The sequence below is a fragment of the Mastomys coucha genome, unplaced genomic scaffold (genome assembly GCF_008632895.1).
Source record: "Mastomys coucha isolate ucsf_1 unplaced genomic scaffold, UCSF_Mcou_1 pScaffold19, whole genome shotgun sequence".
NCBI classification, from domain to species: Eukaryota; Metazoa; Chordata; class Mammalia; order Rodentia; family Muridae; genus Mastomys; species Mastomys coucha.
The window spans coordinates 16,185,621-16,209,609 of NW_022196901.1; the positions used below are offsets into that span (position 1 = coordinate 16,185,621).

Genomic DNA, 23,989 nt, shown 5'->3' on the forward strand with positions numbered 1-23,989 from the left:
GGTGATTTATCCAGCAGCCCAGCTGGGGGACTTCGTGCACTACAGCCAAAAGCTGGAGCTTCTGCCCCAAGGGTTAGTCTCTGGAGAGTGGGGAGGGACCTCTGAGACTGGAGAGAAGGTCTCAGCTTTGTCCTGGCACCAGGATCTTAGTTCTCCACCAAGTTTATATTATGATATCCAAAAAGATGTTTGGCTAATGTTTTATGGCTCAAATATTTCTGCCAGAATCTTTTAGGCCAACCAATTATTAGTTGCTTTCTCTTTGCTGAAATAATGGAGTATAAATCTGAAACTGGAATATTTTTCCTTAAAATAAGGAGGAAATAGACACTATTTTACCACCTTCGAATCTGAGGTACCCTCTAGATTGGTGACTGCGTTTTCTGTGTAACAACTGAAGGTCTGATCTCTGCTTACTCGTGAGGTGGTGTGGCCCTCCTTTGCTGCTTAGGAAACTGGAGGAAGTGGTCTCAGCATTGTGCTCCAAGCTCGTGTCCTAACAGACAGTCATGGCTGCTGACCGGGAGGAGATTCTCCTCAGCTGCTAATGGAGCAGTCCGTACACACGACAAGAAGACACACAACAAGATGACAAGGTGGCACTGTGCATGGAGAACAAAGTGACCCATGTGGAGTGCTGAGTGCCAGGGAGAAGGTCCCAGCTTTTTAAGATGGTGCATGGTTGGGTAAAGACACCGCTGAACACAGGTCCATTGTCTACTCCATCTCTATAACTGCCTCTCTGGCTGGGTCTGCTTAGTAACAAAAAAAAAAAATGATAAATGTGCGGGGACAGACCCTCTGCAATAGACATATCCAACCTGAGTAGCTATGGTCCAAGTCGTGTTCCTGGACCACTTCCAGCTGTTTCTCTCAGTCTAGCAGCACTGTGGCCAATGATTCATAAGTAATGTGATGACTTTGGTCAGACCCATATATCCTGCGCAGCCTCTTGGTGACCTCAAATGAGCATTGCTTAGCAGCTAGAATGAATTACTGGAGAAGAAAGCAGAGATTCCCCCCAGACATGGTGGAACATTTTACTTCACTGTGTTGAGCTGAAGCCACAGCTCCCACTCTACCCTCTGTGATACTTGCCAAACAGAGGAACCCTCTGAGGAACACAGGCAGGGTCTTAGCCGCAAACGTGTCTACACAAGACAACAGAAACCCGATACAGAGTATGGCCCAGCAAAGGGGTTTTAATAGAGCGAGTGAGCGCTGAATAAATTGTTTATCCAGTGTCCATTATAACGAGGAATGAGTCAACTTGGCCAATTAAAAGATTGCCATAGGGGCTGGAGAGATGGCTTAGTGGTTAAGAGCACTGTCTGATCTTCCGAAGGTCCTGAGTTCAAATCCCAGCAACCACATGGTGGCTCACAACCATCCATAATAAGATCTGATGCCCTCTTCTGGGGTGTCTAAAGACAGCTACAGTGTACTTACATATAATAAATAAATAAATCTTTAAAAAATTGCCATATTTATCAAAACATTTGGATGACAAGCTATTCTTAAAAATAGCTTTACTTGTCCGATGTGAGTGAGGAACTAGAATGCAGTGGAGAGAGGCCTGCAGATGCCAGGAGGGCAAGCACAGTGGAGAGAGGCCTGCAGATGCCAGGAGGGCAAGCACGCTTGCCATCCCATTTGCTCTCCAGTGACTCAGAGCTGTCATCAGCCAGAGAGAGGCTGGCCCATCTTGAACTTGTGTCATTGTTGTTGAGCACAGAGTTTCTTGTTGTTCTCCTCATCCAATGGTTAAATTAAGCACAGCTCCTGCTGTGTTACGTGGAGAACCCTCTCCTTAATGGTTGGCAGAGTCAAACATGGTTCTTCCTTCTTTCAGCATAGCGATGCTTACAGCATAGCGATGCTCAGAGAATCTTGGCTCATCAACACTTCTAGCTAGAGCTTAGGCCTCTGCATTATTCTTGTCCAAAGATCAAAACCGAGCTTCTTCTGAATAGCTTGTGGAACTCTGTGTGGGAGTCACTTCCCATGGTAAGGAATGGAAGAGAAACAACAGTTAAGCAGGGTGTCCAAATGTGTGAAATTGCTTCAAACTTCTTCTTTTTCAGGACTGGGAAACAAGAGCTGAGTCCCCTGAGACTTGTTACTTAGCATCTGATCGAAGAATTGCTGCCAGATGTTTCATTTTTACTAATCTAATTTTCTGTCCTTTATACATTTTCCTGAAAGAACCTTAAACAGTAGATGTTAAGTCTGTATTTCTTCTCTTTCCTTTCCTTTTCACCATGGCCAAGACAGTTATATGAAACAAGGAATTCTATGACCACCATTCAAATGTTACATGTCTGATTTAGAGGAAAAATGAAAAGGTTTTTATAATCCTGTATTTTTTTCAATACAATGGATCTGTAGTTCTGGAAGGACTAGGTTAAAATATTCTCCTAAGAGCTGAGTCATGACAAAACATGGCACCATGGTTTTTGTCTTACAGTTCTCCTAGAAGCCAGTTCTCTCTACCAAATAACACTTAAGACCATGCAACTTAAAAAAATTATAACCCAAATATCATCTTGAGTTTTATTCATGATAGGTTTGTGGTTAAGTGCCTGGTCTCCAGTATCACATGGACCAAGGGTCTCATCTACAAATTTTCTATGTGATCTTAGCATCAGTTTCTGTGCTATGTGAAGCTGGCTCATGCCACTTATGAAGACAAGGTAAATTTGATTGTTTTTTAAAAATAGTATTTTGTTTGTTTTGTTGTTGGCAGTGGTTTTTTGGTTTTTGCTGTTGTTTAATTTTTTGCTTTGTTTTGTTTATTTTTGAGATATGATTTCTCTGTGTAGCAGAGCCTAGCTGTCCTGGACTACCTTTTTAGACAAGGGTGGTCTTGAACTCACAGAACTCCCACTGCCTCTGCCTCCTGAGTGCTGGAACTAAAGGTGTGTGCCACCATGCATGGCTGAAAAATGGTTGCTAAGACATTTTCAGTAATTCTACAAGATGTTAAACACAGGTATTTAAAATATATTAAATTTACAGTTTTAAAGTATATTAAATACAAAGGTAGTATATACTCATCACTCCTTGTTGTTTTTGCTAGATATTGCCATTGTCTGCTTATAAGGCTATTTGTGTCTTTCACAATGACAATATCATTGGCATCTCTCTTTCCAGCTCCCTTCCCAATACTCTCCCACTGGCAACTGAAAATAGGCTACTGTGAGAATATTTACACCACAGAATTCAGCAAATATGAACAAGCATAGTGTTCCCCAACTGTGTGATTTGAATGAGAATGGTCCCATTGGCTCATATGTTTGAAGACTTGGTCTTCAATTGCTGGAACTATTTGGGAAGGATTGGAAGGTGTGGTCTTGTTCCACAATATGTGTCATAGGGGAAGGGCTTTGAGGTTTCAAAAATATTTGAATAATCCCCAGTGTTTCCTCTCCTTGCCTCCTGCTTGTGGATCAAGATATAAGCTCTCACTTGTTCCTATAATGGTACCTTTGCTTGGCCATCATGGATTCTAACTCTCTGAAACCATAAACCCAATTAAACATTTTCTTTTATAAATTGCCTTGGTCATGGTGTTTTATCATAGCAATACAAAAGTAACTAATACAAAAATTAGATGGTTTAAAAAGAACTTAATGATCCATTGAGTAGGCTCCTGAAAGGCAGTTGTACTAAGAGGACAGTGTGGACTATCCCATACTAGTCCCTTATAGGCTAGACCCAGCCCAAAAGGTTACAGCAACCAGGCATGGTATTATGTCCAAAAGTGTGGCTACTTTCTGCCCTTGTCTTAAGATTTTGTCTGAGGCTAAATAGAAAAGAAATGGGCTAATTTCTTTGGTGTAAGAGATTTCAAGCTTAATATTAACTCTGTAGGTGTAAGAGATTTCAAGCTTAATATTAACTCTATGCAGGTCTGTAATGCATAAGAGCAAGTAGAACAACAATAACAACAACAAATACAAAATACACAATTTGAAAAGGAAAATGGCACCAGGAAATGTTATGTTGGAGCCAAGGTTTATGCTGAAAGAGATGATAAGATCAAGGGGTGCCCTAGTCCAAACTGGAATAAAAGGAAGGCACCTCACTGCTTTCTGGTGCACAGAAAGGAGGAGGAAGAGGAGGAGGAGGAGGAGGAGGAGGAGGAGAGAGGGGGGAGGAGAAAAGAAAAGAGACAGAGACTGAGAGACAAGCCAAAAGGAAATCCATTCATGGTCTTGCTGTGCTGAGGCACCAATATCCATTACACTTGGTTAGTATGTCTATTCCTGGACATGCTCACAAGGCATCGTCTCACCTCTACCACAAGCCTCAGGAGTAAGGAAAACCTTCCATGATTTCTATCTCTCTGAAATGCTGGAGTTGCTGAGAACTGAAGTGACCATGCAATCGTCCAGCTTGTAGTGTGTTCCTTTAGCCCCACAAAGATTTAACAGTATGAGAACTCTAGATAAACCATTACTGAGTCTCTTTTGAACACTTCTGAGATATTTGTTGATTTGTGTAATATATTTGAAGTATGATTTTAAAGATGCTTTCATTTTAGTATTTGATAATCTCTAAGATCTTCTCTGATTTAGATTTGTAGACAGGTCAGACTAGCCTTCACCAAGAAGAAAGATTTCTTTTAGCAGCAGACTGAATGCTCAGCTAACTTCCAGGCCCCATGAGCCTCCACTGGCTACCTGGCTGGCCACAGCTGGCCACAGCTAGTCACAGCTGGAAGCTGTAGTTTTCATCACTGATTCATCAGATATTGATTAGAAAACTTACTTTGGGGTCATGAGTACTGTACTAAGAATATGAGGATACAGCCAAATCCTGTAAAACCCCTGCCACCAGGGAGCTCCCAGCAGTGGAGTAAGCCGGAGAGTAAGCATAACATTGAATAAATAGAGCTGCATGAGGCTATGAATACAAAGAGAAAGTATAGTGAGGACGTACCGACAGGGGTACACATGGAGAGGCCTTAGACCATGAGGGGTTCAAAGGAAGGTCAGCCCAGCTTTCTAGTGAAGGTTCTGATTGGACAACATTTTGAGTTCAGGCTCATTGTGGCTGGAGACAGGGCTGTATGGAGGTGTTTAGTCTATAGGGCCACCTTGGGATACTGTTGTCAGAGGAATCCTTGCAGAAATACTGTTCAGATAAAGGATAAAGGGAAGGAAAAGCAGAGCAACACTGGCCTCCCAACTGGCACTTTTCCATGCATAGAAGGACAAATTTGTCCTTCAGAACTGCTAATCTACATATATTTTCCATTTTGGTATTTTGATAGAACTGAGGACATATCTGCAAGGGCTCTAAGTGAACCCGGAACCAAAGTGGAGCTCTCCGAAGCCTGTTACTTAGTCACTTGTTAGTCATTAATGGGATATTTGAGAAAGACTTGGAGGGAATTTACCTTACAGATCTCTGCAGAAACAGCCTTCTAGGCAGAAAGAACAGCCAGTGCAAAACCCAGAGGCCCAGAGCTCATGTGGCCAATGCAGTGCGGTTGGGGCAGAATTGGCAAGTTGGAGCGTCGGAGAGATGATGTCAGAGAGGCAACTGGAGGACAAAGCAATTTCACAGGGCCTTCAGATCCTTCCAAGGCTTTGCTTCATCAGGTTGGTAAGAAGCCTTGCCAGCTATTCAAGAAGAGGAAGAACACTGGCTTGGGGTTTTAAAAAAGACACTGTGTTGAGAACAGCCATGTAAGAGGCAGGGGTGAGAATAGCTGGGAGACAGGACAGCCTGAGGCACAGGGAAGAGTGGCAGGCCCTTGCAAACGTGGAGGAGTTGGTCAGAGGCTAGGTAGATTCTACAGTTAGTGAATTGGACTTCATGGCAGTCACGGGAGAAGAGGAAGGATGTCATCGTAGTTTGGCAGGTATGCGGTAACAAAAGAGCACAAACAACGTGGGTTAAACAGCAGAATGCATCCTTTCGCAGTTCTAGAGGCTGAAGTTTGAACCAAAGCATCAGCAGGTTCAGTCCCTCTCCTCTGAGGCCACGCAAGAGGGATCCACGCCAGTTCTCTTGGCCTACTGGTGACTCTCTTCGTCTTCCTGGTGTTCTTCCTGTCTGTGTGTCTGCACCAACCTTTTCATTTCTTAGAGGGACGCTGGTCAGGCTAGACCAGGGCCTGCCCGTAATGACTTCATTCTGACTGTTTGCAAGGCTACTACTCCCAGATAAAGCATTTTCTGGGGTGCTTGTGCTTGGGGCTTCAATATCTGCATTTGCTGGTCACCTAATCCAATCTGTAACAACTGACTCTAACATTCTAGCCTAAATAGCTAGAGAGAACTGTCAATGACTCAGATAAGGGAGGCTAAGGCGCAGCGAGATATTACTTTTAGGGCAGAAATATTTTCCTTAGGATAGAATAATCCCAGCCTTAACTCTTACCTTAGCTCTTGCCTATAATCTTGACATTTAAGAGGGCAAGTCAGAAAGGTTTCCATGGATTCAAGGATAGCTTGAGCCACAGAGTAAGCCTCTGACTCAAAAAACAAAGTAAGTAAATGGATTATGAGTATAAAACTTGGCAGACAACTGGATCTGAGACATTATTTCATATGCAAAATATATATATATAGCTTTATAGATACAAAACTATAAATAGTATGTGTGTATAGAATATGTATATGTAAAATATCTGCCTGCATCTACTTGTAAAATATAAAGTTATAAATGAGGTCAGCAAGACCACAGGCAAGGCCTGAGAAGGAATGGGGAGCCAGAGCTGGACCCTGAGACCCCCAGTGACTGTGTTGTCAAAGAAGAGAACGTGCCTTAGTTGGGAAGTATTGTCAGGAGTGAGCTCAACAGTACAGCGTTGCATCTGAGCATGAAGATGAACATGCATGGAACCAGACCCTAAGAATACATGGCCACGTGGAGATGTAGGAATCAGATAATGTCATGAGCTTGCTTGGAGGGAGGTTGGCAGTAGGATAAAAGGTTACAAGTCAAACGAGAGAGCCATGCACAGATGGGGGAAGGAAGTTGCCAGGAACTGAGGAATGGGATTAAATCAGCTCTTGATATCTGAGTTCCAAAATAAGCAAAATAAAGGAAAATAAATTTAATATGAATTAAAAATAGAAATCCTTGGTTATGTTTCTTCCCTTGGGTATTTTTTTCTCCTTCAGTACACAAAGTTACAGAGGAAACAGCAATTTAAAATTCCTCTTCCTGGTTCCTTTTAATGAAATAGAAATCCCATTTTGATTTCTGACAGTTTGATAAGAGTCTCTGAGGTGACATAAATTGCATGAAACCTTCCTGCCATGAAATATTTACTGTCAAATTCTACTTAACGAAGAAACCCACTCTTCTCCCAGCCTCTCATATGATGCTTTAATGATAGTGTCACTATGAAAATAGATGACACGGGTGAGCACACAGAGTAACTAGGAGGACCCATCGCTTCAGCTTCGCTGCAGAAACCACATCTCTGGCTGTTCTAGGGGGAAAAGGTCACTGGGATTGGCCCCAATCCATTCCAGAACATTAGCAATATCAACTAAAGCTAACATATGTATACCTGATGAGCAGTCTTTGACTCCTAGTTATATACTCAACAGAAACATATTGCAATATGCTTAAAAGCATATACATGGCTGTTCATGGTGACTTGCATACTTTTCTGCTCGCATGTCATATTTTGGAAAAACTTAGCACACATTCATTGGCACATACACTTGCATGTGCATGCATACATGCACAGGTACACTCACGGGCATACATATATACATGTACACATATGTTCACAGGCACATGCACATACACATGCTCACACACACATGTGCACACATGTGTACAACATATTCACAGGCATATCCACAAACACATGTATGTGCACGAGCATAGCCATGAGAGAAATTCCTCTATCTATCCAGTCCATGCCTCAGCACCAGCAAAGCAGGCATGAATTCAGTTCGCTTCTAAGTATTAGGGATCGCTTTGTGGTCTGTCGCTTCGGCAGTTCCTCCTCTCCTCTCTGTGACCAAACACCTAACAAGAAACCATTAGCAGAGGAAAGGGTCCTTTGAGCTAATCCTGGTGGGGAAGGAGTGTCGCAGGCCACTCAGTGGCACCAGTGTATGTGACAGCTGCTTGCTCACATTTCAGTGGCAGCCACTATGGGACATAAGCAGACCGGGCTATAGACACCTCAATGCCCACTGCACTTCACCCTCAGAGACCTACTTCCTCCAGCAAGACCCTGTCTCCCAAAGATTCCACAACCTTCTAAAACAGTGGCTACCAGCCAGAAACTAGGCCTTCAGACACATGAGCCTGGGGCATACATTTGTCACCCAAACAGTTGCAGTCACAAATATGCTCAAAGCAAATTTAAGAAGGTGAGCATTTGCGGAGCCATGTGAAACCTCACAATGTTCTCTCCTCAGCCTTGGAAATAGCTTTGTTAAATAGATATTTTTTCTTTCACCAAAAGAAAATCCTGAATTCAGGTTCAAAATTCAATGAGTTTGGTAACTTCTTTGATAATGCTACCTTAAAACAGTGTCATTCAACAAATACATAAGCGTCTACGGTGGCCCTGTATAGATAGCATCTGTAAATGAGGATTCCTGGAAAGAAGCTGCGTCTGCAGAGGCTGACTGGCTGGCACTTCAGTGACGTGGAAACGTTGGGGGTGCTGCAGGTCAATAACATGGAAAGGTTGGGTTGTTGCAAGTCCAGAGCCCAATTACAATCTCTCTCAGACGATCTTAGCACCATAAAGAGCCATCCCTTCCCCACCTCTGTGTCAGACCTAACATCCTGATAAACAAATAAAAACTTTGTCACTGCATTAACTTAACAAACTCCTATTCTCCACCAATCACCAGGCCATCAGATAGCGCTTGAAGCCTAAGGCTGAGAATCTGTGTGGTTCCCACCAGTGCACATGAGGCTTGAGGTGAGCCTCTTCTGTTACTGTACAGACATCAGTAAACACCTCTGACATCGCAACACTGATTTGAAGGTAACCCAAATCTGGGCTTCCGGGCCAAAATCACTAATATTTGCCTTCAGAAGAAATGATCTTTGTCCCTTTGAGATAAGAGCTGTGTTTGGGGGGTAGACATATTTAACCTTACAAGTGATAAAGAAAATACAAATTAAAAATACAAAGTACCTTGTTTAATGCCAAACTGACAAAAATTGGGGTATATATATGACAATAATAAGTACATGTTGATAGTTAAGTATAAGCTGATGACCTTTGTGGAGTACTGTCTTAGAGTTTCATTGTTGTGAAGAGACACTATGGACAAGGCAACTCTTACAGAGGAAAACATTTCATTGGGGCTGGCTTACAGTTCAGAGGTTCAGTCCATTGTCATCATAGTGGGAAGCATGGCAGCATGCAGGCAGACCTGGTGCTGGAGAAGGAGCTGAGAGTTCTACATCCTGATCTGCAGGTAGCAGAAGGGGACCATGTTCCACCCTGGGCAGAGCTTGAGCATGGGAGACCTCAAAGCCTACCTCCACAATGACACACTTCCTCCAGCAAGACCACACCTCCTCCAACAAAGTCACACCTTCTAATGGTAACATTCCCCAAGGCCAAGCATTCAAACACAGGAGTCCATGGGGGCCATACCTACCGCAAACTACCACAAATGTGGATGGTCTTAAAAATACCTATATTCCTTCACTGCTATATCTCTAGAAGTTTATGACATATGCACAGATATGGCCGTAAGGGCTTTCAGCACAGGCTTTATGGTTGTAAATTTTGACAGGCTAAGGATGAATGGTTAGTGAACAAATAAAAATGTTACAGAACACTAGATGGCTTCTAACATTACCACTGAATATTTCATAGCAGGAAAGCTGTGTGCTTTACAGGATATTGAGCAAACAGTGTGCACGCTGTACCGTGCGTTGCGGTTTAAAGGAATGTACATGTGTGTAGAGAGAATACCAGAAAGCTATGCCAGGACATGCTGGTAGGATGTGTAATCTGAGTGGTGAAACTTCAAGTAGTCTAAAAATATTTTTTCTTTATGTATTTTCAAAATTTTTATACATCTGATAAGAAAACACTCACTTAAGTAGGCTGGGTCAGCAGGTACAACTGCTTAGCATGCAAGCCTGGAAAACCTGGGTTCAACCTCTGGGACCCTCATGGTAGAAAGAGAGAACTGAATTCACCAAGTTATCCTCTGATACACACACACACACACACACACACACTTTTAAATACGATTAGAGGTCAAAATGTTTATAACTTTAAAATGATCATTTAAACGGCAAGGCAAAGCTAGAAACTTGCCCAGGCTAGTCAAAGGAGCAGCAGTCTCCCCATGATGGGTACTGGCTGTGATGGGAGACTTTTTAGTGAGAAGCTAAGTGGAGTCCTCATCTCTGCCACCCCAAGGGAGACAGCAGGCAGGTGCATGGGCAGTGCTCCTAGACTGTTTATCCAACCCCCAGTGAATGAAGAATATTTCTAAACATATGGAATGGAATTATTCTCCACTGAAGTTTTCCACTATATATATTTTTTTTTTCTAACATGTATGGCTATAATCTGTGGCAGGATTTTCCCTGTCCAATTAATTTAAATATTAGTGCAGCAGGAGGCCTATGATTGGGTGGGGAAAAGGAAGGCAGAACAAAGAGTGGCAGGGACAGAAATGGAGGAGACAGGAGAGGAGAAGGAAGCAATATGGAGGATGAACAGGATGATTCAAGTTCAGTGTGGCTCTAAATAGCCACAGGTAGCAATAATATCATATAGGGATAGAATAATTGGAGTAACTTGTCTAATCTAGGTGGCAGCTTGTACCATTATCAACTGGCTCTGAAATTATAGTGTGGGCATCTTATGAATTGAGAATTTATTGTTATATAAATCTGAATGGTTAATTATAAGCTTCAAGAGTTTTGATTTACTGGGTTACTGGGAATTGTGACAGCTAACTGTGAGGTAGGTGCTCATTGGATGGGGCTGGCATGGCAGTGATCTGCCAAGGGAACTCTGGAGCTCTGGGCCAGAGAGTCTGCCTAGATGAGAATACCCTGCTGGAGCCATGTGACCCGCCGGTGCCCACCAGAGTTCAGGAACTTGATGCTCTTTTTAATATTTCCTGCAACAACAATCCTTTCTCAATACTCTTTTTGGATGTAGCAGCCACATTTATTCAGCAGACACTTGGCAGACACCAGTGAAACTCACTCAGGTGTAAGCCCCTGTTCAAGATCTTTTGATCTTTTTGTTTTATTGGGATATTTCCTTTTGGTATATATTCACATATAACTTCCTAGAGCAAAATTCCAAACAAGAAACATATTCCAGTTTCCACAACAGTCCTAGTTGATTTTTGTTTTTTTGTTTTTCGAGACAGGATTTCTCTGTATATCCCTGGCTGTTCTGGAACTCACTCTGTAGACTAGGCTGGCCTTGAACTCAGAAATCAGCCTACCTCTGTCTCCCAAGTGCTGGGATTAAAGGCATGTACCACCACTGCCCAGCAGGATTTTTCTATTATTATTAACTTGGCACAAGATAGAATAATCTGAGAAAAGAGAATCACAGTTAAGAAACTGCCTCTATAAGATGGGGCAGTAGGCCAGCTTGTGGGGCATTTTCTTAATTCAGTGATTAATGGGGGCAGGGCCCATCCCATCATGGGTAGTGCCATCCCTGGACCAGTAGTCTGGGTTCTATAAGAAAGCAAACTGAGCAAGCTATGAGGAGCAAGTCAGTAAGCAGCACCCCTCCATGGCCTCTGCCTCAGCTCCTGCCTCCTGGTTCCTGCCCTGGCTTCCCTCAGCAGTTGACTGTGCTGTGGATGTATAACTAAGATAAACCCTTCTTTTCCAAAGTTACTTTTGGCTATGGTGTTTTATCACAGCAATAGAACCTCTTCCTAACAGGGGAAACGTTACGACAGTGGGTCACCAGATTCCTTATTTGAAATTAAGCTGAGGTGGCAGATATGCAGGCCTACCGCGGAGGGTTAAAGCAGCTGCTTAGCAGCATAGACATGAAGCTTGTAGTGTTCTTCGCAAAGCTGCATGGCTACTCCCCCTAAAATCTAGGCTTGATGAGTGCTCCCCTTCTCACTCCCAAAAGGTAGGATGGCACTCTGACTCAACTGCCCAATTCCTAGTGCCTGACATCAAGAATTAAATCTTTCTTGGATTCTCAACCAAATAGAAATAGAGAAAGGACAAATAAAAGAAACAAACACTTGTGATTTGAAGTTTACAAAATAAGGAAAATTAGAGAGTTTCTAATTCTTGTGTGTATGTGTATTTGTGCTTACATCTGTGTTCATAATGTGAACATGTATGCATGTACATGTGTTTGAATGTGTATGAGAGTGTATATTTGCATGCATGTTGTGCACATGTGTGTACATGTGTGAATATATGAATATGTCCAATTGTGTTCATATATGTACATGTAGACATGTTCGTGTGTGTATGTGTGTGTGCATGTGTGCACACACGCTCACGTACATATGTGTGAATGTGGAGGCCAGAGGTCAATCTCGAGTATCATTCTTCAACAGCTGTCTGCTTTGGTTTTTTGAGACTTATTGGCCTAGCCCTCGCCGTGTAGAATGGTTACTTGTGACTAAACTAGCTAGACTGGCTATGCATGTGTATATGTGTGTATGTGTGCATGCGTGTGTGTGTGTGTGTGTGTGTGTGTGTGTGTGTGTATGTGTATGTGTGTATGTGTGCATGTATGAGTATATACAAGAATGGGTGTTTGTCTGTGTGCATGTTCATGTGTGTACATGTGTAGGAGCATGAATATGTTTGTGTTTGTGTGTACACAAGTCTATGTGTGTTATTCTGTGTTGTGGCTACAATATGCACCCACACAGCAACTAAGAACGAGAATGTAAGGCCCACTGTGGGAGGCTTTTTAAGATTCAGGGTGAGCTATGGAAAAAGAACTAGAACACTTACCATTAGGGAGTTGGGCTGAAGGAATTTTTTTGAGCATGAAAAGTTATCTCTGTATTTAGAAATACTTTTCTCTGTGAGAGGAGGGTCTCCATTTCCTAGGGTCTCATCTGAGGTAGTGTTCTACCCTCCCACAGAAACCGGGTGCTTATCACATGACCTACACCATCGGCTTCTATGAAAGACTGGCCAGTTTATTCCACCACCTGCAACTTTGGTAAATGGGCACAAAACCCTCACAAGGAATCCACTGTATGAAGTGATGTCTCATCGAACACAGAAACAGCTCAATCATTGGGAACTACAGCTATCTGGCTGTGGTGGACACTCATTTTAGCCATCTCTCACTGTGTGGTATTATAAAGAACATAGTACATTACCGAGGACATCAATATCTAGACATACGCAGAGATGTGGGAGAAAATCAGTCACAGGAAGAATAGCTTAAATCTATGGAAACCATGGTAACAGAAGGAACTGTGGGAGAGGCAGCGAGTGTATCTCAAGGCCACACACTTTACATGGCTCCCGGACCAACTTCCCCAATCCCTGTCCCTTCTTCATCTTCAAACATTTTCCTACCCGGATCTCACATCTTTGTGGTATTTAACATATGTGTGTAATGAAGTTTTAAACATTTACAGTCCTTGTTGTGGGACTTCTCTTTCTCACATTTATTGCTTGTAGCATTTTATCCAGAGAAAACCCCCTGGGGACCTAACTGCCTTGTCAGGAGTCCTGTGTACCCCACCCCATTTGTTTGTATCTTAGTGGCTCTATAAAGTTTTGGAGATTTGGACTCTGCCTTCAAACTGTTCTCAGAAGTGGTCTGTTTCATCATCCAATGAGCTCTGCCTGTTTGTTGATGTGACACGCCTGTGGACAGAAGCCAGGCGCCTATAGTAGCAATCCTGGAGAAAATTGAAGCAGCTGTGGCCATGTAATTTAAAACCTCAGCAGAGTGTTCTGTGCTCCATGCACAGCATTAGTGCAACATGAGGGCTGGATGCAGCTGGCTCTCGAGAGGACGTCCTTGCCTGCTGCAGGACAGAGAAGACTGAGACTGGGAGGCAAACCTGGGTGCAGCCGGAGAGGTCCAGATAGATGAGCTTGTGGCATCCGTTCCCCAAGTTCAGGTACTGTAAGCCTTTGTCGGTGAACTTTCGGCAGTAAGCCAGACTGAGGTTCTGTAAGTTGTGGAAATACCTGGAGCAATGGGGCAGAGACGGGAGGAAGGAACGTTAAATACTTAGCTTTTCTCAAGTCTTTCTTGAGCCACTACAACAAAGAGACTGAAAGCCCCGTATTCACTCTCCGCTCTGCAGATGTTCAGCAGTTTAACAACTTCTGTCTCTCTTCCTGTAGCGATAGACAAGATAATGCATGGCTGCATTTCAAAGGGAAAGAGAGGATATCTGGCGAGGGTTTTACAAAACTTGATGGGATAATAAGACTTTTCTTGGCTGGAGGGTAGGAGAAGCCTCGCATGCATATTATTTGAAAGTTTGTTGCTGAAACCCAAGTTAAAGTTTACTCTCTAGTTTTTAGTCTTACTTTTGCCAAACTACTATGTGAACTGTTGAGAAAAACATTTCGAAAACATTTTACGGAAAGTAGCCGTTCCATCACGGCGAGGAATCAGGGTAGAAAGAAGACTAAACCTGACACGGCAGGCTCCTAAAATGGGTCTGATAAGAAAATGACTTAAACCCAGAGATTCCAACGTGCATAGCTTTGTGAGTAATGGTGTCCTTAGGGTAATTAAAAATAACAGTTCAGACTGATATGCACTCAGGACTCAAACATGGGCTAAGAATAGTGAATAGCTACGTGGGCAACACTTGAGACAAATAAAACTTACACAGGAGACTGTCAATCTCACTGGAGCTGAGACAGGAAAGATGCCATTACCACAATGACCAAAATGAGAGCTTCCAGAAGAAAGGGGGCTGGAGGGGATTAGCATGAGTCTGTCCCGCCACCTAAGGGCTATTGTTTTCAGGACACCCTGCGGACTAGCTTCTAAGCCCTCCTCAGCATGGCACTCTTTAAAGTTGTAAGGATTCTTGCTGCCTGCTCATGCAATAACTACCAATATGCTCTTAGTTTGGAGTCTGCAACAGCTTAGCGGCCAACGAGTACTCTAGAAGTAGGGAGAAAATGCCTTTCTCTCTCTTGTGAGGCTTGCAGAACAAGTTTATCTATGCATAAATGGGAAATAAGATATGCAAACATTGTCCATAGGTTAGATTTAATCCTAAACTTGAAAATCAAGTCTATATGATTTAATGTCTCTACTCCATGGTGAATTACTGATTGAGAACACACGTTCCCCTCTGGGAATGGCTGTGTGCATGAGATTCCACAGAAGAGCCAGAGAAGCTTTTGGACCACAGCAGCAGTGGGCTGGACCTGGAAAGAGAGAACTCTCTAGCATCCAAAGACACGCCCCTCTCCTCAGCCCCACAGTGGACTGAGAAATGCTTTCTCTTTCTCTCTCTTGAGCTGAGCTTGGGGTGTCAGTTCTAATAACATTGTTTTAACGTAGAGATAGGGGACGTGAGGCAGACAGCACACACCATGAAAAATACACAAGAATTTGGACTCGGACCAGACTTAGAATCAGAGCCTTGACACTACAACTTCCCTATGCCAGTGCAGATTCCTTTCCTGGATGCTAAGTGAAGACAATAATAGTCTTTTGTTTAGGAATTCCTCTTTGGACACCCCCACCCTTAGCAAACTCTGGAGCCTAAGGCTTTTCTGACCTTTATTTTTCTAATCTGTCATGAATTTAATCCCATCCACTCTTGCCTTTGAGAAAGGTGAAAATTTAAATGAGTATTCCAATCTAACAGTATCATCAGGAGGGTGATTCTCAATCATTGAAAACAGCAGAGGCACAGCATACTTTGAGAGTTTTTCCTTATTATTACTGCTACTGCTACCACCAAAATAATAATATACTGCTCTTTTAAGTGTGTGTGCATGCATGTCTGTGTGTGTGTGCTCACTCGTACACATCCCTGCAACCCACACATGTCAGAGGACAGGCTTCAATGCTATTCCTAAGAATGGTGTCCACCTTGTTTTTTGAGACAGTGTTTCTTATTGCCAAGCATGCTAGCCAACTGGGCAGCAAGCCCAGAGAATCTGCCTCTCTGCCTCCCTAGGGTTACAAAGTCAAGGACCACAACTGGCTTTTTTCTTTTTTTTACATAGTTTCTGGCAGCTCAAACTCAGGTCTTAGGCTTGCAAAATAGGCACTTTATCAACTGAGCTATTATCCCAGGCCAACATCGTCCGTCATTGCTTTTATGGAGTTTGCACTGTCTATTTCCATTTAATGAAGTAGATCTTTGTCTGGAAAAGTTTAGAGGTCATCACATGAGGTCTTGCCCAAACCTATCATTCTACCTGCTTAAATCTTTATGATCAGCTAGTAAATCTCCAAAATTAGGATTAAGAGACTACTTAACTATTCTTATAATGCAGATACTTTTGCTACTCTATAAGGTCCATAGATCCTTTTAGCATAATATTTTAAAAATATTTTGTGTGTGTGTGTGTGTGTGTCTGTAATTGCCTCAGCACTCAAGTGGAGGTCAGAGGACAACTTTCAGGAGTGGGTTCTTTCTTCCTACCATGAACTACCAGGATCCCTGGGATTGAACTCAGGTGGCACCAGTATCTTTGCTTACTGAGCCATCCTTTGTGCCCCCTGTACTTCAGTTAAAGCTTAGCTGGAAACAGAGGATGTTCCCACCATCAGAACACATGAACAGGAGTTGGGGAGATGGTCAAGAGCAGTTGCTGTTCTTCCAGAGGACTGCAGCTCAGTTCCCAGCACCTGTGTCAAGCAGCACACAGCCATTTGTAACTTGGGCTCTGGGGTGTCGAGGGGAATCAGATTCCTCTGGCCTCTGAGGGCACCTGCATTCACATGCTTACATCAATATGCACACACACACACACACACACACACACACACATACCTCATAGACACATGAATTCGTTGTCTTTGGGGGCAGCGACCTGGCTGCCAACAAGGAGGTACTTAGACTGAATGGCTCCCTAGCTCCCTGGCTCCCTGGCTCCTAAGCTGAGAAAAGGTCCCTGGCCAGCTTCCCTTCAAAGTGAGAGCTTGGAGCACTCACTATGAGTCCTGAAGGAAAGCCAGGGAGCCTCAGGCCCTTTCTAGTGAGTCCCCCAGGGAGCCTCAGGCCCTTTCTAGTGAGTCCCCCAGGGAGCCTCAGGCCCTTTCTAGTGAGTCCCAGTGTTACAGACAGAAACCTGTGGAAGGCTGACTTGGGTTGGTTATCCGTGAAACACTTATGCCAAGTTGTACAGCACTAATATGTAATTTTTTAATACTGGAGAAAGAAAGCTGAGTGGTGTACACCTCCAATTCCAGTGCTTGGAAGGCAGAAGCAGTCAGGTCTCCATGATTTCAAGGCTAGCCCGGTCTACAGAGGGAATTCCAAGGTAGGCAGGATTATATACAGAAACCTTATCTTGAAAAACAAAATAAACAAAAAAAAATCCTAAACAAACAAACAAACAAAAAACTGGACAAAAAAAATGCTTCACCTTCCAAGCAAGATCACCTTCACTACCTTCCCAGCACAGGGCCCTGACAACTTCATTTCTGCTTTGAGAAAGAATATTTAAGATGTGTTTTATGTTTCCCTGATTATTTGATAACTCTTTTGTATTGAGGGTATGGGTTTCTTTTTAAATTTATTTTTCTGCTACTAGTGTAATCTTTAAGAAATAAATCTTAAAATCTTTAGTGTAATCCTAAAGAAAACACAGACATTCTTTTTGGCTCTTGTTTTTCTTTGTTTGCACTGAAGAACTAGAGTATTTTAGGTTGTATCTTCAACACCCAATCGAGGGCTGCTAGAAAGAGCATAATTCCATGTATTTAAATAGAAACTTCTATCAGAACCACTAGAAAAAAGACCTAGTCTAGGACGAAGGAATTTGCAGGTAGACTCTCTGGTGTCAAGAGGAAGTTTTGAGAAGCAGAACTCTCTAGTAAATTTCAATGAAAGACTTGGTCTCCTAAGAGAGTGAGGTCATCCACTGAGCAGCTCTCCTAAGAGAGTGAGTGTGAGGTCATCCACTGAGCAGCTCTCCTAAGAGAGTGAGTGTGAGGTCATCCACTGAGCAGCTCTCCTAAGAGAGTGAGTGTGAGGTCATCCACTGAGCAGGTCTCCTAAGAGAGTGAGGTCATCCACTGAGCAGGTCTCCTAAGAGAGTGAGGTCATCCACTGAGCAGGTCTCCTAAGAGAGTGAGGTCATCCACTGAGCAGGTCTCATAAGAGAGTGAGTGTGAGGTCATCCACTGAGCAGGTCTCCTAAGAGAGTGAGGTCATCCACTGAGCAAGTCTCCTAAGAGAGTGAGTGTGAGGTCATCCACTGAGCAGGTCTCCTAAGAGAGTGAGGTCATCCACTGAGCAGGTCTCCTAAGAGTGTGAGGTCATCCACTGAGCAGCTCTCCTAAGAGAGTGAGAGTGAGGTCATCCACTGAGCAGCTCTCCTGAGAGAGTGAGGTCATCCACTGAGCAGGTCTCCTAAGAGTGTGAGGTCATCCACTGAGCAGCTCTCCTAAGAGAGTGAGAGTGAGGTCATCCACTGAGCAGCTTTCCTAAGAGAGTGAACCTGAGGTCATCCACTGAGCAGGTCTCCTAAGAGAGTGAGGTCATCCACTGAGCAGGTCTCCTAAGAGAGTGAGGTCATCCACTGAGCAGGTCTCATAAGAGAGTGAGGTCATCCACTGAGCAGGACATCTTACCCTAGCAGCTCCCCTTTGATGGAAATTGGTGAGGCTACAGAACAGATGACCCCAGTAAGTAAGAAAAGTTAAAGCCAAATGAAGGGTCAATTAATCTGTGTAAAACCTGATCACACTTGGGGCTGGAGAGATGGCTCAGCAGTTAAGAGCACTGACTACTCTTCCAAAGGTCTTGAGTTCTATTCCCAGCAACCACATGTTGACTCACAAACATCTGTAATGGGATCTGATGCTCTCTTCTGATATGTCTGAAGACAGAGACAATGTACTCATATACATGAAATGAATAAAATAATTTAAAAAAAACCATCACACACCACTCACTGCAACACATAAGGATCCGCTAAGGAACAAGGATCCAGCTGAAGCTCCACCTTTTTGTGAGGCTGAGGTAGAAGCACTTGAGCCTAACTGTTCAAGATGATCCTGAGCACTCTTAAGAAAGCTCATGCCCCTTCTAAAAAAAGACCCCTAAGAGTTTTAATCCCAACGGTATGGTCAGAAGGTTTTGTGCAGTGTAGTGGATCACCATGGGATGAATACGTGCGTGCTTCCCCTGGGATGCAGGAAAAGGAGAAATCACTGATCGTCTGGGACATGCACATATGCACACATGCACACATGCAGCAATGCACTACATTGGCATCTCGGCAGCACACGTGGTACATGCAGAACATGCTCTCACCCCTCCTTCTACCTCCCCAAAAAACAAATAATGAGAAAGATCTATGGGAAGCTCTCATTTTTAACTTTAGAAAGCTAAGTCTCCAAAGAAGTTAGAAAAAAAAATACTCAAATAAAAACCAGCATCAATGTTGACAAAAAGAGCATGCATCATGTCTTTTTTTTCTTTGTGGCAATTGATTTCTTTGGAAGGAAGTATAATGGCAACAAAGAGGGACAACAACAGCAACATCCAGCACTTCTCTTAGTTATAGTTTCAAGAGGAATTTTGCATACCCTCACATATTTGAAACACTAGGAAACACAACGCAAATAGACAATCACTATGAAATGTATTTTTACCATAGATAGGTTACCATGATGGATAGGTTGCCCTGTGTGATGGTTTGTATATGCTCAGCCTAGGGAGTGGTGCTACTAGAAGGTGTGGCCCTGTTGGAATAGGGTGTAGCCTTGTTGGAGTGGGTGTGTCACTGTGGGTGTGGGCCTTAAGACCTTCATCCTAGCTGTCTGGAAGCCAGTATTCTGCTAGCAACCTTCCTATGAAGATGTAGAACTCTCAGCTCCTCCTGCACCATGCCTGCCTGGATGATGCCATGTTCCCACCTTGATGATAATGGACTGAACCTCTGAACCTGTGAGCCAGCCCCAATTAGATATTGTCCTAATAAGAGTTGCCTTGGTCATGGTGTCTGTTCACAGCAGTAAACCCTTAAGACACTGTATTTTTTTCATGCGACAAAAATCATCAGCACCCAGTAGAATTTATTCTAAATGTTCACTGGATGGGAAGAACTAAAAAATTACAACCAAAATTCTTATTTGGAATTCAGCTTTTCTATCTTTTCTACTAAATTATATATGCATTTATAAAATAAATATCCCTAAAACATTATTCAACTAATAGCCACACTAGTATGCTACGTTAACTAAGGGGAAAGGATCATCCCAATGGGGTCAGTAAGAATGTTTTAAGTTTAAAAAGCAGAGGAGGAATTCAACAATGGTGGCTCACATTTGTAATTCCTGTATATAGATGGCTGAGACAGGAAGACCACCAGAGCTTCAAGCCAGCCTGAAGTATATAGTGAGTTCTAAGCACTCTAGGCTACACAGTTAGACCCACTTCAAAAGAAAGAGAGAAAGAAAGAAAGAAAGAAAGAAAGAAAGAAAGAAAGAAAGGAAGAAAGAAGGAAAGGAAGAAAGAATGAAATAAAGGGAAAGAGAATGAGAGGGAAGGACAATTTGTAAGGTGATATAAATTACTTTCAAATCATCTACTTGTAAATTCAGATTTTAACATAAAAATTTTACTATATAATCTTTAAAAAATAAATATTAGTCTTTGGAACATTCTTCAATAGTCACAAAGAACAAGCATTTTAAAAACACTAGCTACTAGGTGGGCAGTGTTGGATACTTTTATCCAACATTTGGGAGACAGAGGTGGGTGGATCTGAGTCCAAGGCCAGCCTGAACTACCGCGTGAGCTGCAGGATAGCCTGGGTGCTTTAGCCAGGGTTCTCTTGCTACAGACCGACACCATGACCATGGCAACTCTTATAAAGGTAAACATCTAATTGGGGCTGGCTTGGGTTTAGTCCATTATCATCATGGTGGGAAGCATGGCAGTGCCCAGGCAGACATGGTGCTGGAGAAGGAGCTCAGAGTTCTATATCTGCATTGGCAGGCAGGAGAAAGAGGCTGAGACACATTTTCACCCTCAAGGCTAAACCTCCTGATGGTGCCACTCCCTATAGGCCCTATAGGGGGCATTTTTATTCAAACTACCACACAGGGCTACCTGGACAAAAACTAACTTGAAAACACAAAAATAAAATAGAAGCTAGTAACATACTACACATAAAACACAACTAAGGTTTAAGATGCAGGGATCGATAAAGTTATTCCACAAAAAGCATAAACAAAGGAAAACAAAGGCAAGGGAATTAACAGCAGAGTTTTAAAGATTCAAGGTTAGTATGGTAGTATGTACCTGTAATCTCAGCACTCAGCAGGCTGAGGCAGGAGGATAGCAAGTTTGAGGGAGGGCAGCCTAGGCCAGCCAGTGAAGGCCCATCTCAAAACAACAACACACATCACAAAGAAACACTAATCAGGAAAATGAATATTACTTTATGTGGAAAAAATATGGAGATCTATGAGAAAGCATGCTACTTTATGTGTAAGTTAAACTAAACCATAAGCTTGATTACAATCAGTGAGAAACGCGTCACCATCATATGATGACACATCAAGTCTGAGTAAAAGTGCACATTCACACACAGAGGTTTGCTCTCTTAAAAGGCTCTCCTCACTTCAAACATTCATGAGAGTGCAGAAACTAATGCCAAGCTGGCCTTTGAAGGAATCCGAATTCCAAAAAGCAGAAATAATTCAGTCCATATCCCTTCTACAATTAAAGACAGAAGCTTAACCATCGAAGCACCAACCACTTTACACAAAGAATTCTCAAAAAGGAAAGAAAATATGGACTGCTGGTTTGGAAAACGGAAATAGCACTTAACAAGTCTTATATGCTTTTCCCAAATTCTTATCTAAGAATAATTATCTGGCTTTGCTTGTACCATTTTTAAGAGAAAAGTTTAAAAAGATACTTACATCTCATATTCCAATCCAAAAAGGACCATTTAGTTAATAAAGTTAGAAACCACAGACAGGTTGCTGGCAATGATGACAACTAAAAACTCATCTATGAATAACTTCAACCTTTTTTTCTGACCAAAATAGATTTTTATTGAGAGATTTATGAACTTTGAAAAATGTAAAAGTCCTCTGCTCCCAAGAGGATGATTATACATAAATGATTATTTTATCCTTATTAATATAGTGATTAATAGCTCTCCAAAACTGTGTATAAATATATTTACCATCAATTTTTATCTTACTATCTTACTGATGCAAAGATTAGGTAACATACGATTTACAAGTGCTAATCCAACATGAGTTATAGTCGATTCCATGTAGCCAAGCTGTTCTCACAAAATACTTTGATTGGCTTTTACCAGATTCTTACAGAGGTAGCCACCACTGAGCACTGCAGTTAGGGCGGGAACTCTTCATTTTCAAACATTGCACTATAGAGTTAGGCAAACTGAGCTGTATGGCCAGACTGCACTAACATAGACTGCTGTCAATAACACAAGTGTTTGCATTGCTGAATCAGGTCATTTTAAGGAATTGAAAAAAAAAATATTGCCTCAACTTGATCTTCAATAGGAGGAGAGGACCTCGGCCCTGTGAAGGTTCTGTGCCCCAGTGTAGGGGAATGCCAGGGCCAATAAGTGGGAGAGGGTGGGGTGGCAGGAATGGGGAGGGGGGAGGCAACAGGGGTTTGTTCTTGTTGTTTTTGTTTGTTTGTTTGTTTGTTTGTTTTTTGGAGGGGAAACTGAGAAAGGAGAAATTTGCATGTAAATAAAGAAAATATAAAAATACAAAAATAAATAAATAAATAAATAAATAAATAAATAAATAAAGCTTTGCTTCTTAAAAAATATTGCCTCAATTTTTGTGCTATTTACAATATGCTGGCTATAAGCATGGCAAACTTTCAAATTTATTCTGCTTTATAAATTGCCTTTCCCATCAATTTAAGTCAAAATAATTGTCAAAACACTAATTCAAGTCTTGTCTTGTCACATTAGCCACTTTTCATGGTGTGGAGCACTCCCTACCTGTCCTTTCCAAGCTTCCGGGGATGGGTTGCTGAAAAGAAGCTGGCCCTGGTTACAAGGGCCATGAAAACCCCGGATGTGGGCAACATTATATGCAAAGAGATACTAGGAATGAATGTCTTCTAAGCACTTACTGCCTGTCTAAAATTTTTAAATATATAAGGAAGAAGCACATAGAACTATAGCCAAAAAATTATGTGGGATGATCAACTCTTACAGATGGAGAATGTAAAATTTTGACTGGTGGACCACACAAAAGCAGGCTTTGGACCACATGGGTCATAGGTTATCGATCTCCACTTTGGATCATTGCTTCTTTTATCACTAGAATAAATTCTAAATGGATTATAAGCTGTTTTAAAAGTACAGGAATAAAAAGTAAGATATTATTAAGTGCCTGGCTGGGTGAAGATGTTAAAGTATTTGGAGGATTTCAAAAGGAAGGTCTTGAAGAGTTGACTAAATCAGGCAGTGCCACGCTGCCTTCCTGAAGTTTGCCCATTTGTGGAAGATTATTAGAGTCAGACATAAAGAAATTGCCACCCAGAATTTTTTCTGTTTAAGCTTTTCCACATGTCTTATTGTTAGTTTTCAAAGGATCTCAAAAAAGTTCTGTCTTTTACAATGGCTTGAGAAATGTTTTCCCCAAGTCAAATTTGAACATCTCCATGGGATCAGACACAGTGCCTGATAAGTTTTTCCACAATAAATACTGAATCAGATATATTTGTGTGAAGTTGAAGATTCTGCCCGATTTTGTGCCCTTCTCTAGAGAAGAGTTGGCTAAGGAATAGAAGCTACCACACTCTGGGCACATCAAAGTCAACAGTCAGCAATGTAAGTTCCCTGGAGTTAGAGCCATCTCAGAGGGACACACAGA

General features: G+C 42.3%; 2 protein-coding genes across 2 annotated transcripts in view; one reads left to right on the plus strand and one right to left on the minus strand.

Annotated features, from left to right (window-relative positions):
* Positions 1 to 23,989, minus strand: part of Fbxl13 (F-box and leucine rich repeat protein 13) — a 192,677-nt gene that overhangs the window by 57,325 nt on the left and 111,363 nt on the right. The window contains exon 12 of the mRNA XM_031380084.1: positions 14,007 to 14,136. Within this exon, the coding sequence (XP_031235944.1) occupies positions 14,007 to 14,136 (130 nt within the window). The remainder of the gene's footprint in view (positions 1 to 14,006; positions 14,137 to 23,989) is intronic.
* Lrrc17 (leucine rich repeat containing 17) overlaps positions 13,769 to 23,989 on the plus strand; it is a 32,288-nt gene continuing 22,067 nt past the window's right edge. Inside the window, exon 1 of the mRNA XM_031380085.1 lies at positions 13,769 to 14,066. The gene's annotated coding sequence lies outside the window, so the exon portion shown is untranslated. The remainder of the gene's footprint in view (positions 14,067 to 23,989) is intronic.